This window comes from Pinus tabuliformis, chromosome 5_1 (genome assembly GCF_031772625.1).
Source record: "Pinus tabuliformis cultivar Carrire ecotype Pingquan chromosome 5_1, CPIR1, whole genome shotgun sequence".
Classification (NCBI taxonomy): domain Eukaryota; kingdom Viridiplantae; phylum Streptophyta; class Pinopsida; order Pinales; family Pinaceae; genus Pinus; species Pinus tabuliformis.
In genome coordinates this window covers 43,745,614-43,762,375 of record NC_142305.1, presented here as the reverse complement: position 1 = coordinate 43,762,375, position 16,762 = coordinate 43,745,614, and the positions used below count along the sequence as shown (strand labels likewise).

General features: G+C 42.1%; 1 protein-coding gene across 1 annotated transcript; it reads left to right on the top strand.

Annotated features, from left to right (window-relative positions):
* The first annotated feature begins 15,195 nt into the window (after positions 1-15,195).
* On the top strand, positions 15,196-16,029 carry LOC149163386 (uncharacterized). Its single transcript, XM_089429106.1, has one exon. The coding sequence runs from the start codon at positions 15,196-15,198 to the stop codon at positions 16,027-16,029; it is 834 nt and encodes a 277-aa protein (XP_089285232.1).
* Positions 16,030-16,762: the final 733 nt, after the last annotated feature.

Below are 16,762 nucleotides of genomic sequence, written 5' to 3'. Positions count from 1 at the left end.
AGCGGCCTTCACATTTCATTGTGCCCCCATCCGCAATTTGGACTTGGATGTTAGAAACTACTCGTACAAAACAATGCACTGCTTCTGCGACTTTTTGATGGATGAAATTATGTGTACTTCCACTATCAATCAAGACTACTACTGGGCGATGTTTAAGAAAACCTCTGATTTTGAGAGTTTGAGGGGAAGAAATCCCTGCCAATGCATGCAACGAAATAACTGGTTCGTCAGAGACATTGTCCTGTTGGTTGTCTTCTTCTAGCGCCTCATGTTCCTCAAGTGGTGGATCTTCCTTTGTTGAGCTGTAGTCAGTGGCATCTATTTGAAAAAATTTGGGCTTCTTGCATTTATGACCTGGGGAGTATTTTTCATCACAGTAGTAACATAGTCCTTGCTTTCTTCTTTCGGCCATTTCCGCAGGTGACACCTTTTGGACCTTAAGTGTTTGAGTCGTGTTGTGAGCTTGTGGGGGGCGACCTTTAGTGGAGAAATTTGGGCGACTGTATTGGGCTGCTAATGCACGTTCCACGTTACGGGCTACCTTGCAAGCCTCTGTCCATGTGGGAGGGTGGTGCAGTAAGACTTGAGCTTTGATGGCTTCTTTAAGACCGCTGATAAAACATTCCGTGTAGAACACATCTGAGAGACCCCAAGTGCGGAAGGCTAAGGCTTCAAAAGCTGTAATATATTCATCCACTGTACTCGTCTGTCGGAGCTTAGTAAGACGACCCAAAAAAGAGGTTTCCTTTTCAAAGCGGTCTTAAAGAACTTTTGTAAATTGGGTCCAAGTCCTAAAAGGTCCATTGCAACATTGATGCCATTCCCACCATTGCCACCTTTCATTGTCCAAGTACATGCTCCCCAACATAAGCTGAGTCGCATTATCTAAGATGCGATTCAGTTTGAAATACTGCTCCATTTGTGCTATCCATGCCGATGGGTGAGAACCATCAAATTTATGCATATCCAACTTGGGAGGTCACTGACTGGGTGGTTGGTGGGTGTGCCAGACGTGAGGAGAGTGGCTAGACTCACCCTCATTGTATTCATTGCCATTATATGCCTCCTCGTGGGCTTGCTCCTTGCCCTTCGGGATTAATTGCTGGACCTGGAGACATAGTCCGTTAAGCTGATTGGTGAGGGATTGCATGGATTCTTCAAGTTTGTCCATCCTTTCATTGGCCATCGCTTGGGCTCTAGTTTCTACCATACACCAACCTGATGAACAATTGGGACCGCCTAAAAATTTTCACTAATAATTGAATGGTACCACCGTGCTCAGCTCGTCGTCCTGATTCTGATGGGCTAGATCACTAATAAGTCGCCAAATCCTCAAAATGTCAATGCGGCCAAAAGTCCTGCGAAAATTATACCCCGGTATAGGAACCCTTCACAACAACTCCGATATGGTGGATCTGAGAGATCTGAATGGCGGATCGGATAGCTCTGGGCGGCGGAACAGACTGCTGCTACGGATCGGCTGGATCTAATAGATCGGAATGACTAATCTACGAACTCGAGACTGCGGGACTGACGTCTGCTGCTGCTACTGCACTCCTTTGCACAAGCGGATCTGATATAGATGATGTGCGATCCCCCGATAGAAAAGGGAACTATGGTCTTGAGGAGTGTCAGGTGCTACAGATCGCAATATACATAAGGGTCTGGCAGTAGTACTCGGCCCAATGTTTCAGGGCTCTAACTAAGGAGGATCTACTGTACCCTTAGCCGTACAACCTGACTACCCTATCGTATGGGCGAGTAATCTCTTCGAGTGCTGTTCTCGGTGTACTGTAGCCACAAGACGGCTGACGGTTTATCTATGGCGAGGTTTCAAGGGAGCCTAGGGGGCTTCCGATATACCCAGAGGGTATGTGGAAGACAGTCCGTGTGCGGTTCTGTCTAATGCGCTACTACTCGAAGGGGTACCCACAAGGGTTACAAGGGAGTCCAACAGACGTGACCACCTCTTGTATTTCCTGCGTGCATGCCTCCCCAAATCCGCAGGTTTATGCGCTCAACGACAGATCCCGTGGTTTAAAGACGCCGGAACACATCTCTAGCCGAAATTTTTTTTTGCTAAGAATTGGAGATCCCACCAGCCCTGGAAAGTGCTCCGATACCACTTGTTATGCTCTTAACCTGCAAAATGATACCCAAATACAAAATATGCGAAGAAAAGATACCCAGAACACAGAATAGCAATGATTTTATTATTCAGAGAGTAATGTTCACTTGCCTCTTCGAGGGGGCAACCTCCAATAGAGCAGAGCTCTACTACAAAATAAGACACGATGCTCCTCGCAAGGAGTCTCTATCCTTTATATATGACTCATACATGCAATACCACGGGCCAATATCGTGGGTTTTATTAATACCATCTATCTAATACTACGGCCCATTTGCAACTAACTGTGGTCCCGTCATTAATTGCGGGTTAACCACTTACAAATATTAATATGGACTTTATTGACTCTTGACTATTGTAGGAATTTACAGGGTAAGTTCCTCAGAAAGAATACCAAAAGGACACCGCTCACAACCAGATCTCAAATCAATACACCAGTATTTTTGACGTGGTTAAAACCCTCAGAGTGCAAGGAGGGAAACAGTCCACGGCCCGTCCCAACGTGGGTACTACAGGCAATTTATTAATCAAAGAATGAAAATTTACATAAGCTTCTCTCATGCACGGATTACCCGAACAATGACCCTCCATGCGCTTTAAATAGAACTCATGGACCAATCGGGTGTCAAGCCACAGATCAAGTGTCGGTAATACCGAGGTGAGAGTGAACCGTCGGATCACTACATATCGTGACCGTCGGATTGTAAGTTACAATATGTACAACGGTAAAGAAACACACTTTACCTAACTCTATACCTAACTCTAAACTAGACCAAGTTGAACTTAACTATATCCTATGTGTCGGAATATCCTAACATCCCCCCTTAAGAACAACTTGGGATAGGATTGAAGGATTTACAAATATGACACAATAGGAGAAGGAAGGAGGCACTAGAGCCTATCCCCCCTTAGTGACAACTTCCTGAACTCCAAGCATATATCGAAGTTTAGTGAACTTCGCCTCTGTGAGAGCCTTTGTGAAGATGTCTGCAACCTGATCATCTGTTGGACAATATTGCACTTCAAGAACATGGTCATGAATGAGCTTTCTGATGAAGTGCATGTGTAGTTCGATGTGTTTGCTGCGCTGATGCTGGACTGGATCTTTGCATAGCTGAATGGCACTTTGATTATCACACCAAAGTGTGGTTGGATGCTGCTGCTCAAAGCCAAACTCTGATAGGATCTGACGAAGCCACAAGGCTTCCTTACTAGCTTCCACGGCACCACGATACTCTGCTTCTGCTGACGAAAGAGAAATGGCAGCCTGTTTCTTACAAGCCCATGTAATAGGTCCTGAACCAAGAGTGAAGACATAACCGGCAGTAGACTTCCGATCATCAGGGTCACCAGCCCAATCAGAATCAGTGAAACCAACTAACAGAGGAGCTGCTTTGGCACTGTAATGAATCCCAAACTGTACTGTACCTCGAACATAACGAAGTATTCTTTTGGCTGCTTTCCAATGACTTTCACGGGGGTTTTGCATAAAACGAGCAACAAGGCCAACAGCAAAGGAAAGATCAGGACGAGTATGGGTTAAGTACAAGAGTTTTCCTACAAGTTGACGGTATAAGGTAGCATCAACTTCAGGAGAAGTACAAGAGACTGAAAGTTTGACTCCAGACTGAAAGGGAGAAGAGGCTGGCTTACAGTCTTCCATGTGAAAATGACGAAGAATATCACAAGCATACTTGGACTGGGAAAGGGAAATACCCTCCTTGGATTGCAAGACTTGAAGACCGAGAAAATAGTGTAAGTGTCCTAAGTCTGTCATTTCAAATTTCTTTTTAAGGCTAGACTTCACATGGTTTATAAGGTTGGGATCACTACCAGTAAGGATAAGATCATCAACATAAAGAACAAGGATGATAAGAGAGTCACCCACTTTCTTGGTGTAGACAGTATTGTCAGAATGACACCTAGAAAAGCCAGATTCTAAAAGAAAGCTATCCATTTTGGCATACCAAGCCCGAGGAGCTTGCTTGAGACCATAAAGGGATTTCTTAAGTCGACACACAAGGCTGGAGTCTGTTTGTATGAAGCCAATGGGTTGTTCCATATAGATTTCTTCCTGCAAGTCCCCATGCAAGAAGGCAGATTTAACATCCATCTGATGGACTTCCCATTTTAAAGAGGCAGCAAGGGAAAGAACAAGGCGGATAGAGTTCATTTTGGCAACAGGGGAAAGGTTTCAGTGTAGTCAATGCCTTCAACCTGTGAAAAGCCCTTAGCAACAAGACGAGCTTTATGTTTATCAATTTTCCCATCTGGTCCATACTTGGTTCTGTAAACCCATTTACATCTTACAAGTTTTCGTCCCTTTGGTAGAGGAACAAGATCCCATGTATCATTTGTCATCAATGAATGATATTCTTCATTCATAGCTGCTTCCCAATGTGGATGGCCTGAAGCTTCTGCAAAAGTGTCAGGATCATGATTTACTGGAGCTTGAGCCAGTAAAGAAGAGGCTCTTTCAAACTGAGAACGTGTACGTCGCTGATCTGTAGGATCACCGGCAAGATCACCTGCTGCATCTCGAGTAGCACGGACCCATCTTGGAAGTTGAGGATCCTGAGAAGGTGGGGGAGGAATGTCATCCTCACTTTCATCATCTGAAGAAGAAATGTTTTCAAAAGTAGAAGAGATAGGAAGAGGTGGCACATCCGCCGGACTAGGCTCGCAGGCCGATTTATTTTCATCAAATTTTACATCTCTTCTAATGATAACATTTTTGGACTTAAATGGAATAAGTCTATAACCTTTTACATCTTCAGAATATCCAACAAAAGTACATTTCTCACTCTTAGGTTCTAAAGCTTTATGCTTTTCATCTGGAATATGGGCCCATGCTTCACTTCCAAACACACGAAAGTGACTTACATCTGGTTTAATGGAACTCCAAGCTTCTTCTGGAGTGATATTCTCTAGAACCTTAGTAGGAGTGCGATTGATTATATAATTTGCACAATTAATTGCTTCGGCCCAAAAACTAAGACTGAGTCCTTTAGATTGCAGCATACAATTAGCCATTTCCTTTAAGGTGCGATTTTTCCTTTCAGCTACACCATTTTGTTGTGGAGTGTATGGAACAGTATGTTGCATTTGAATTCCATTTTCGGTGCAAAAGTTGATGAATGTGTTTTTAACATATTCTCCACCATTATCAGTTCTTAGCTTAAGAATTTGATGTCCAGATTGTTTTTCAACAAAGGCTTTGAAGGCCAAAAAGGTGTTAAATACTTCGCTCTTGAGTTTTAAGAAGTATACCCAAGTGCGTCTGGAGAAATCATCAATGAAAGTTAAGAAGTACTTGCAGCCAGAGAATGAAGCAACAGGAAGAGGACCACATAAATCACTGTGCACAAGCTGTAAAGGGGCTGAGGCGTGCCAAGAGGCACGTTTGTCAAAACTGTCCCGATGATGTTTTCCGAGTACACATCCGGAACAAACACCATCTCTGCAAGATACCATAGGAAGACCTGTCACCATATTTTCTTTACATAGATGCTGAAGGGAGCGATAGTTTAAGTGACCAAATCGCTCATGCCAAAGTTTGCTCACTTCATCATTATGAGCAACAAATACTGAGGGAAGATTTGATGACCCAAAGTTGTGAAACTTATACAACCTTTTGGAATCATCAGCAAGACCAGTAGCTAGAATCTGTTTAGGATCTTTTAGATCCTTGATTACAACATCATGAGGTGAAAATTCAACAATTTTACCTTCACCTGAATGAGTTATCTGATAGACAGATAGAAGGTTGCAGGATAAGGTTGGAACACATAATACATCATTAAACTGACCATTGTCTAGATGAACAGTTCCAGTCCCTACAACATTAAGAGATCTATCATCACCAATATATATATTTTTGGTGTTACAATCATTTAAAGAAGAAAACATGGCTTGGTTTTTGGCCATGTGACAAGAGGCTCCAGAATCAATGAGCCACTCATGAGAATGAGAAGAAGAAGAAGATACATTTAATGCATAACCAGACTGAGATGATTGATAATGACATGCAGAAAGTGCCATTCCGGAAGTTGAAGTTGAAGTAGGCTCCACATGGATGTTATGTTTCTTCATTGCGGCTTCCAAGGCTTCCATCTTCTTAAAGCATTTAGATTCTAAGTGGCCATCTCGATTACAAAAGTTACAATGTCTATCAGTCTTCTTCCATTTGTTTTTATTGGTCTTATCATTTTGCTGAAATGATCTTTCATTTTGAGGCTGAGATGGTTTAGGACCATTCTTTTGAGGATATGACTTCTTAGGATTCTTTGAATTGGGTTGCTGCTGGGCGGCTAACGCTTTCGTGGAAGAGTTTCCAAGATTAAGAAGACCAAGGTGTAAGAGTTTTTCTTGTTCTCTTATTAAGGAATCACAAAAGGAGTCAAAGGAAGGGGCCTTGTATTCTTGTCCTTGACAAATGAAAGCTTCCCTTGTAGAATGGAAAGTGGAAACAAATACAGAGTAGGCTGGTCCCAACTTAGTAAGGATGGAATAAATAAGGTTACCATCTTCTTTCTTAACTTTAACACCTTCCAAGAGATATCTAAGGGTCTTGAATTTGGACAAGAAATCTTCAATGCAAGAAAAATTATTAGGATCCAAAGTAAGCAGCTCATTTTCAAGTTGATGGGCTCTAATTTCATTTTTATTCCAAAAACTTTAGCAAGTTTTTCTAATGCTTCATGAGGAGTCTCAAGTTCTGCAATGTGGAATCTAAGATCAGGAGAAACAGACATCCCTATCAAACCACGTGCTTGATCTTGTCTATTTTCCCATTTTGCCACCTTGTCTTCATCTTTTGGTTTCTTCTCTTGGTCTGTGGCTATTCTGTAGAGACCTTTACTTCTAAGTAAATCTCCCATGTAGGCTACCCATTGGAAGTAGTTAGTGCTGTCAAGAATGACTTGGCATGGACTTTCCATTTTTAAAAAAAACTGAAGCTGAAGATGCTGAAAGTAAGTGTTCCAATGGATAGATCTCGAAAAAATAGGCGGTTTTAAAAAAAACGGCTCTGAAAAAGGCTTCCGGATGAAGAAGTTATGGCTTTTTGAAAAAAAATTGTTGACGTTGCCGGCAAAGTGCGCGAATGTGCGGGAATGAAAAAATCCGCCCCCACAAAATGGAGACTTGAACCCAAGACCTCTACTCTCTTAAAATAGCTTTGAACCAATTGATCTATACAAAAAATTTGAGAGAGAGAGAGAGAGAGAGAGAGAGGGGGGGGGGGGGGGGGCCTTGGTTTGCGTGCTTGCCTTGAGAAAGCTCTTTTTCCCTACAAAACACAAAACACAAAACCCAACACGAATATGCAAAGAAAAACGAACCTTACGGCTCGAAGTTAGCTTTAGCCAAAAAACTAGAAATTTTAAAAAAAAATCTCAAAGTTAGCTTTAGCCGAAAAACTAAATATTTTTCTCAATGTTTCTGATTTTCCGAGATCACACTAAGGTGCAGGGAAAAGAGCATACGCATGAGAAAAATCCTTCCTTTCTGTTTCTGATTTGCCCAGATCGCACAGAGTCGCAGGGCAAAGAGCATACACAGAAATGAAAGGTATAGATCCGGTTAAAAAAAAGGCTAAATAAACTAAGACCGAAATAAGCAGAGAGAAAATAACAGTACACTGCAAAAAAAAAAAAACACTGTATACCTCCCGATTTGAAAAATGACGCAGCTAGGGCTACCGGAAACCTTTTCGCGTGAAACGAAAGGGGTTCCTCACTGGAACAGATGCTCCGAACGCAACAGAGCAGTCCTCTCGGCCCGAAAGCAGTCAGAAGCAACAGATCTAGGAAACGACAGCCGCATGCAGTTCTACCGGCTTCAGATTTGGATCACCAACGGACGCGGCCCTCAAATAGCTCTGATACCATGTAGGAATTTACAGGGTAAGTTCCTCAGAAAGAATACCAAAAGGACACCGCTCACAACCAGATCTCAAATCAATACACCAGTATTTTTGACGTGGTTAAAACCCTCAGAGTGCAAGGAGGGAAACAGTCCACGGCCCGTCCCAACGTGGGTACTACAGGCAATTTATTAATCAAAGAATGAAAATTTACATAAGCTTCTCTCATGCACGGATTACCCGAACAATGACCCTCCATGCGCTTTAAATAGAACTCATGGACCAATCGGGTGTCAAGCCACGGATCAAGTGTCGGTAATACCGAGGTGAGAGTGAACCGTCGGATCACTACATATCGTGACCGTCGGATTGTAAGTTACAATATGTACAACGGTAAAGAAACACACTTTACCTAACTCTATACCTAACTCTAAACTAGACCAAGTTGAACTTAACTATATCCTATGTGTCGGAATATCCTAACAACTATGACGTGATCCCATGATATAAATAAGGGGGTTAGAGTGGGACCCTAACACGCTCGGATAACACTTTTTTTTTCAAGGATAAAATTTCAACATTTCGAAATAATGGCGTAAAAGATTTTATCATGACCCCAAAAAACATTAAAATTTCAAAAGAATAATGAAAACATAAAATAAAATAAAAAATTAAAAAATTAAAACAATGAAAAAAAAAAATCAAACATCAAAAAAAAAATCAATCATAAAAATGTTAAAAAAAAAAAATTAACTTATAAAAGATAAGAATTAAAAAACTAAAAAAAACCTTAAAAATTATAAACAAGTAAATAGTAAGAAAAACATATTTAAAAAAAAATGGACCAAATAAAAAAAATCTTGTAAACCATACAAAAATTTTCAAGTTGTTTTATTTTTCTTTTTTTAAATGTTGATTACTTGAAAAAACCAAATATAAAAATATACCTAAAAAAGACCAAAAAAAATGTTAAAAAAAAAAATTATCTCATAAACCATAAAGGAATTTGGGAAAAAAAAAAAAAAAAAAAAACAAACAAACAAAAACAAAAAAAACAAAATTTAAAAAATATATATAAAAAAACAGAAAAATTTAAAAAACATTAACAAAAACTAGAAAAAAATTAAAATTAAAATTAAAAACAAATTAGATTAAAAAACAATAGAAAATTAACAAAATAAAATTAAAAAACTAGTATAATTAATATTAAAAACATTTAAAAAAAACTAAAAAAACAAAAATCAAATCAAATTAAAAAAAAAAAAAAAAAAACAAAAAACAAAAAAGAAAATGAAAATTTTAAAAATATATATATCTTTTCAAATTTAAATAAATAAATAAACATTTAAAGTTTTAAAAGAATATGTATTTTTGATTTAAAAGAAAAAAAAATTATTAAGTCCTAGCTCTTTGGGCGGCAGGGTTCGACCTGGGATCACCTAGGAAGCCAGCCTAGGTAGCTTCAGTACTGGGTTTAGGTAGTTTATGGCAGAAGGTAACAGCTACGGTACGGGGTAGACGTTTTGGCGGAAGTTTCGAGGCGGGCTGGTCAAATCGGTCACGGGTGGGAAGGCGTTTTGTTTTAACCTGGAAGTTTATCAGTAAAAACGGCTTGCAACTTTAACCGGAGAGGTAGCAGGACTTATCTGGTAGTGACTTTTGTTAAGGGCTAATCTGAAGGCTAAACGGGGAACGGCGAAGTTAAGCTAATCTACGGAGAGACAGCAGCTGGTTTGGGGAACCGGCTTTTCCCGTTCCGAAGCGGCATCGACACCTACAGCTAAGCACAGTGTGGAGTGTCAGGTTTTGGGGTTTTTTTTACTGTTTTTTCTTTCACCATGGTTCAATCTTCCGAGTCGGTTGACCTGGAGCCGGCGCCAGAGGATCTGCTTTCAGTTTGGGGACAAGAGGTAACCGCCCAAAACTTGGTTAAGTTTTTTGGCAGTCATGGTGATTCGGAGCCGTTTTCGGAGGACGCGTGGAACCCTAAGTGGAAACCCGAACAGTTAGAGGTTAAGGCAGGTGTGGACGGACCATGCGCCAAAGGAAAGAAGGACACCTCCCCACTTCTTCTACCGGGAAAGAACCCATTCCAGGTTTCTGTAGGTTTTCATGGCAGCAAGTTGAAACCCCTCTCAGTCCCAGCCAGGATTTCCGGAGGGCTTGAAGACATCATAAACTTCCCGACCAAGCATGGCATTTGGAGATCAGTTGGCGGGGGTTCGAAGACAGGGAATGCGGATCTAGAAAGGAGCAACCGGCATTCTGTGGGGCGCTCTCCCTTAAAGCTCTCCCAAAACCCTAGTCAAGAAGGGTTGTTATCTGAAGGAAGAGAGAAGGTAAGCCTCGAGAAGGTGGGGAAAACCCCACTAAGTGCAAGTACTTCTGGGAATCCAGGACAGGGGGTCGGCGAAAAGGTGGCTTTGGAAGCAGATGGACAGCATGCACGGGGAGTTTCGGAGCCACAAATTCCTATAGTAAACTGTGGGAATCCTCAGGGCAATCAAGACAGTGCAAACCCTAATCCCCTGGGAGGGCCTTTAGATCGGGGTCAAGACAAGTCTGAGGCGACCCGAAAGAAGGATTTTTCTCTGAAAAAGAAGACCTTCGAAGGCAACCTGGTCCTCGGCATGGATGTCCAAGTTCAGGATGCGCTGACTGTGGCGGAATGCACTCTGGTAGGAAGAACCAGAGGGAGGACTCCATCAGGTAAATCATTAAACCAGTGGGCGGAGACCCAATGGAAAAATTCCCTTTCAAATTCCTTCAGAGTGGCCCTATTAGTAAAGGGATGGTTCATGGTTAGTTTTTCCAATAAAGAAGATGCTGATTGGGTCTTTGAGAGGCACTGGATCATTGGAAACCGCCCGGCCCTGTTTCAGAGATGGACGCCAAATTTTGATGCAAATAGGGAGAAGGCGGATGAGTTCCCAGTATGGGTCAGAGCACCAGGACTTCCTCCGTTCTTGTGGGTTGAATCAGTTTTTAAATCCATAGGGGACCTGCTGGGCACTTATCTTGAAGCGGATATGTCTTTCCTCCATACCTTCGAAAGAACAATGGCAAGGATTCTGGTTCGTTTAAATCCTAAGGAGGGATTAGCGGAGTCTATAAAGCTGGAGTATGGAGAATTCGTGTTTGAGCAGCCATTGGACTATGAGCACCTTCCTTTTCGGTGCTATAGGTGCCACGTTTACGGGCACTTGGCAAAGGACTGCCCTTTGGGTATTCGTAGAAGAAGGCCGCAGAGACCAGATGAGCAGAGGGAGAAAAAGGTGAGAAGGGAACAGGCTTCTGAGGCTAAGGGAGCACAGAAGGATGCGGCTGTGGCGGAGAGGAACAATAATATAGAGGAGACACTCAGTGGAAGCGACAAGCCTATGTCTGAAGAACCAAAGGCCAAAGAAACCCCGGCGAAGGAATCTCAGGAGCCGATAGCAGATGGCCCCGACACTGTGATGGAGGATCATCTCGGTATGACTCATGATCATTGTTCTGTTTCTTTTTCCCATGATCTTAATGTTAACCATAAAATCGAAGCTCAAAACTCTTATAGGAATATTGATTGTATTTCTACTGAAAAGCTTATTGATGCCATTCCCAACATAGATTTGAATTGCGAAGATGTGTCTATTGATAAACAAATTCCTTCTTCCTCCACCATGAGCTGTCATTATAATCTGAGATCCCTGGACAAAAGGCAGGATAGGTCTTTAGAGACTCCTGATCCGATAGGTGGTTTAGGCCCTTCTTCTTCCCAAGCTTCCAAAAGAAAGGGTAGGGGTAGGAAATCGAATTTGTCAAAAGCTCAGGTCAAAGCAAAGTTTGACGTTGCTGATGGGAAGAAAATGTCCATTACTGGGGCGCTTAGAGCAGCGAATACCCCTGACCAAGTTGTAAAATGATCCTTCTGTCCTGGAATTGTAGGGGGTTAGCCAGTAAACCCAAAAAACTGGCCTTAAAAGAGTTGATTACTCGTTACAATCCGGACATTTTCTTTCTTCAAGAAACCCTTGGGAAGAGCCTTGAGGTGGAATCTATGCTCAGATCCTCCCTCCCAGGTTGGACATTTTATGCTTTAGATGCTGTAGGCCATTCCGGGGGGCTGGCCATTGGTGTTAAAAATGGAAGGATGATGATCAATAGCACTTGGGGCATGGACCATGCTCTTGGCTTAGAGGTCACCTCTCCTGACATGGGGCTTTCTTTTCTAATCCTAAATATTTACGGGCCATGTCAAGGGCGAGAGATTTTCTGGAACAATTTGCTCTCAAAAGATCTTGTTAAAGACAGGAGTGTTATCATGGGAGGAGACCTAAATTTCTCTATTGGGATTGCGGAGTCATGGGGTCCATCAGCCAGGGAAGACCCGCTCTCTGATTTCTTTTCAAACTCTCTCCTATCACATAATTTGATTGATGTCAATCTAATCAAAGTCAAGCCCACATGGAGGAACAGAAGAATTGGGGAGGGAAGGGTGGCGAAGCGGTTGGACCGTTTCCTAATAAGTGAAGATTTGATTAACAGCATCCCTATGTTCCGGCAGTGGGTCGGAGAAGGGGGAAATTCTGATCACTTTCCAATCCTATTGGATTTTCAAAAGCCTCCTCCTAAACCCGCTACTCCTTTCAAATTCAATGTGGCCTGGTTACAGGAGGAGTCTTTCAATATCCTCTTCAGGGACACTTGGATACATCCGGGCAGCTCTTCATCAGAAAGAAAAGGAGCTCTTTTTTGGGACAATCTTAAAAGACTCAAAAAAGCAACTATAGAGTGGGCCAAAGCTCGGAAGATATCCCAGAATGAGGAGCTCTCCCTCATAGATGCTGAACTCCGAGATCTTGAGGAGCCTGAGGCTGATGGATATGTAAATCAAGCCTCAAAGGACAAGATTATGATGTTAGAAAAACAAAGAAGCAAGATCCTTCTCGAGAGGGAAGAGGAGTGGAGGCAAAAAAGCAGGGCTATTTGGCTGAAAGCTGGTGATGAGAACACAAAGTTTTTTCACAATTATGCTAAAGGTAGGAAAAATGCTAACACAATCTGGAAGCTCAGGGATCAAAATGGAAGAGAAGCCTCCTCTTTTGAGGAACTTTCAAGAATGGGTAAAGCCCATTTCCAAAATCTCTTTACAGCTCAAGGAGGGATTACTTTAGCAGAAATTATCAGAACTGCCCAATGTTTCCCCAGATTTGTCGAAGAAGAGGAAGCTGAAAATTTAATGGATGTCGTGACCAAGGAAGAAGTTGAGCATATTATCAAATCCATGGCAAAAGATAAAAGCCCAGGTCCAGACGGGTGGACCATTGAACTTTTCAACCATTTTTTTGATTCAATTGGTGATGAGCTAACTGAAGTGGTGGAAGAATCTAGAAGGAAGGGTGAGATGTTTCCCCCTTTCAATTCTACCTTCATCGCCCTCATTCCAAAGAAGGAGGACCCTGACTCCTTTGAAGACTTTAGACCAATCTCCCTCTGCAACTGTGTCTACAAAATCATAGCAAAAATTATAGCTGTGCGCTTGAAACCAATTTTGTCAAACAACATCTCAAGTGAACAATTTGGTTTTTTGGATGGAAGGCAGATTCATGAAGCTATAGGGGTAGCGCAGGAGACGATCCATAGTATCAGACAAACAATCAAGAAAGGTGCTGTGATAAAAATTGATCTATCAAAAGCATATGATAGAATTTGCTGGACTTATCTCAGGATGCTGCTAACACACCTGGGCTTCAAGCTGGAGTTCATCAATTGGATAATGGGATGTGTCACCAGTGTAAGCTTTGCTGTCCTAATCAATGGAGCAGCGTCCCCTTTCTTCAAAGGTCAAAGGGGACTGAGACAGGGATGCCCCCTTTCTCCCTTGCTTTTCCTCCTTGTGGCAGAGGGTCTTAGCAGGCTGATTATGGAAGCAAAAAGGACAGGTTTGATTAAAGGTTTGGAAGTAGCTGTAAATCTGTTCATTTCACATCTTCTTTTTGTAGACGATATTTTGCTTTTTACTAATGGAAGTCTGAGTGAAGTGAAGGAACTAAAGAACATCTTGGATCTTTTCATGAAAGCCACAGGAATGCAAATCAATCTCAGAAAATCCCATTTTATTATGGAAGGTTTCAACAGGAATGAATGCTCTCAGATCACTGCCATCTTACCTTTTGAAGTTTACACCATGGAAGCGCCCTTCAAATACTTGGGGTTCTGGCTTAAACCAAACTCCTATAAAAAGCAAGATTGGAACTGGCTGGTGGCTAAAATTGAAGCTAAGATAGCCCATTGGAGTTTCAAGTGGCTATCTAGAGCTGGAAGGTTGACACTGGTAAACTCTGTGCTACAGGCCATGCCAGTGTTCTGGGCAGCCTTGACCTGGATACCTAAAGGCATTTTGCATAAGATAAAGAGAATCTGCTGCAGGTTTCTTTGGTCTGGGGCCAAGGAAGACTCAGTTCTCCCCTGGGTTGCTTGGGACAAGATCGCCAGACCAAAATAATGGGGTGGTTGGCGCATAAAGAAGCTAAATGACTTTAGCACCTCATTGGCAGCCAAATCTGGGTGGAGGATTATTTCATCGGAGAACCTTTGGACAAGAGTAGTCAAGCGCAAATATATAGATCCAATGTCTCTGGAAAATTGGATCCGGGATCCAAATAAAAAAGGGAGAAATATCTCAGTAATATGGAAAGCTACCATTGAAGCCTTCAAAATCATCGAACAAGGGTTGTCCTAGCAGGTGGGCAATGGTGAAAATGTCAAAATAGGCAGGGACCCTTGGGTGGGGTGCAATGAGCTTTATGCTCTTTCTCCGGGTCTCATTCGACATTTGGATTCAAAAGGTATTCTTCATCTGAATCAGATAGAGAAGATTGGTCATTCTTCCATATGGGGGCAAGCGTGGAAATCTGGGGAAGAGCTTGATCTAGCTCCTGAATGGTGGGATGAGTGGCAAATCTTCACTCAGGAATTATCAAGATCCAATGTAAGGATTGCTGATAGACCTGATCAGCTGGTATGGGCCCATGCTGACTCAGGCTCATATGTCCCAAAAGCAGGGTACAACTTCATAATGTCATAGAAAGGATGGGAAGAACCTGTTTGGTGGGCAAAACACCTGTGGAAGTTAAAATGCCCAAAAAAATCTAGGTTGTTTTTCTGGTGCGTACTGAAGAAGAAGGCCCCAACTTGGGATATTTTACAAGCTAGATTCATGCTCGGCCCAGGCAGGTGCCCTTCTTGCAAAAACGATTCAGAGTCCATCCATCATCTGTTCCTGAATTGCCCTTTCAGTAAAAAGGTGTGGGAAGAAGTGCAAAGCTTATTGAGAAAGCATCTCAGATGGGAAGGGGTTTCCATTATAGAAGCTTGGGAGCTATGGTGGAACCAGAATCCAGGGGGGAATCTGAGGAACCTCCCTCCCATCATCTCTTGGGGAGTTTGGTTGGCCAGAAACAAATCCATTTTTCAAGATGCATCTATCTCAGCTGAAACCATTGCCATCCAAAGTACAACCATTTATTTAAGTATTCCTGAACCGGAGGAACCAAGCAATAAATGCAAAAACCGGGAAGAACAAATAAGGCCAAACATTTCGTGGGCCTACTTCGATGGTGCCTCACAAAACAACTCAGCAGGGGCAGGCATAGTCATTCATCTTAATGATTCTCATTCTCTCTTGGCTTCGGTGGGCATTGGTACTGGTTCAAACAATTTCGCTGAATTGTCAGCCCTCAAGTTACTTCTCTGTTGGCTTATTCACAGACACATCTTCGCAATTCAAATCTTTGGGGACTCTTTAAATGTGATTAAATGGGTTAACGGAAACAGTAGATGTCAGAACTATATGTTGAGACTTCTTCTTGAAGAAATTATGCATTTAAAACAGTCTTTTAATGTCTTTTCTATTGAACACATATACAGGGGCCGGAATGAGGACGCGGATAAACTATCTAAAGATGCTTTGCAGCAGGCTTTGGGCTTTTGGAAAGTGACAGAGAAGCAAAATGACCAGCTACAGGAGTCTCTCCAGCCTCCTTATGTCTAATCTTGTGCCTCCTGTTACGTCTTTCATCAGTTTTTGTTCCTTTTGGGTCACGGAAAGATGTCTTTTGAATATCATCTCTCTGTGTTTCTGCTGAGACAGTGACTTTTTCATCACGGCCCAAGTGTTTTGGGCGACGTTTATTTGTAAACAGTGGGCTGTTTTCCTTCATGGAGGTCCACTGTACTATACAGACGGTTTTTGTGTATGGTGTTTTGGCTACAGGCAGAGAATCTGCTGTGGACTGTTGGTTTCTTTTTGTTGAGAGATCAGTATTGCTCCCTCTTGCAGGGGATGTTTTATTTGGGTGTCTTCGGACAGTTTCAGAGTAGAGTCATTTCTCTCTGAGTCAGTTGAGGGTTCTCTCCTCACTGCAACTGAATGCGTTAGCATCTGCTTGTAACTTTTTATCTATTTTATATATAAAAAGTTCGCTTTTTTCTCCGGAAAAAAAAGCTCTTTTATTTAAAAACAAAAAAAATTTAAATTTTAAAATTTATTTTTTTTTTAAACAATTTTTTTTAATAAAAAAATTAAATTATTTTTTTAAACAATTTTTTTTATTAAAAAATAAAAAATAAAAATTTACCCTGCGCCGCCCATCCACCTGTATTGGCGCGGCCCTGGGCGGAGGGTCTGCATGGAATCACCTCTCCGTCCCCCGGCCGCCCGTGGTTGCGCGACCCTCGGTGAAGGGGTTTGCATGGTATCGCCTCTCCGGCCCTCGGTCGCCCAT

Excerpts from the sequence above, each read along its gene's own strand:
- LOC149163386 (XM_089429106.1), top strand. The coding sequence starts at position 15,196 with ATGCTCGGCCCAGGCAGGTGCCCTTCTTGCAAAAACGATTCAGAGTCC.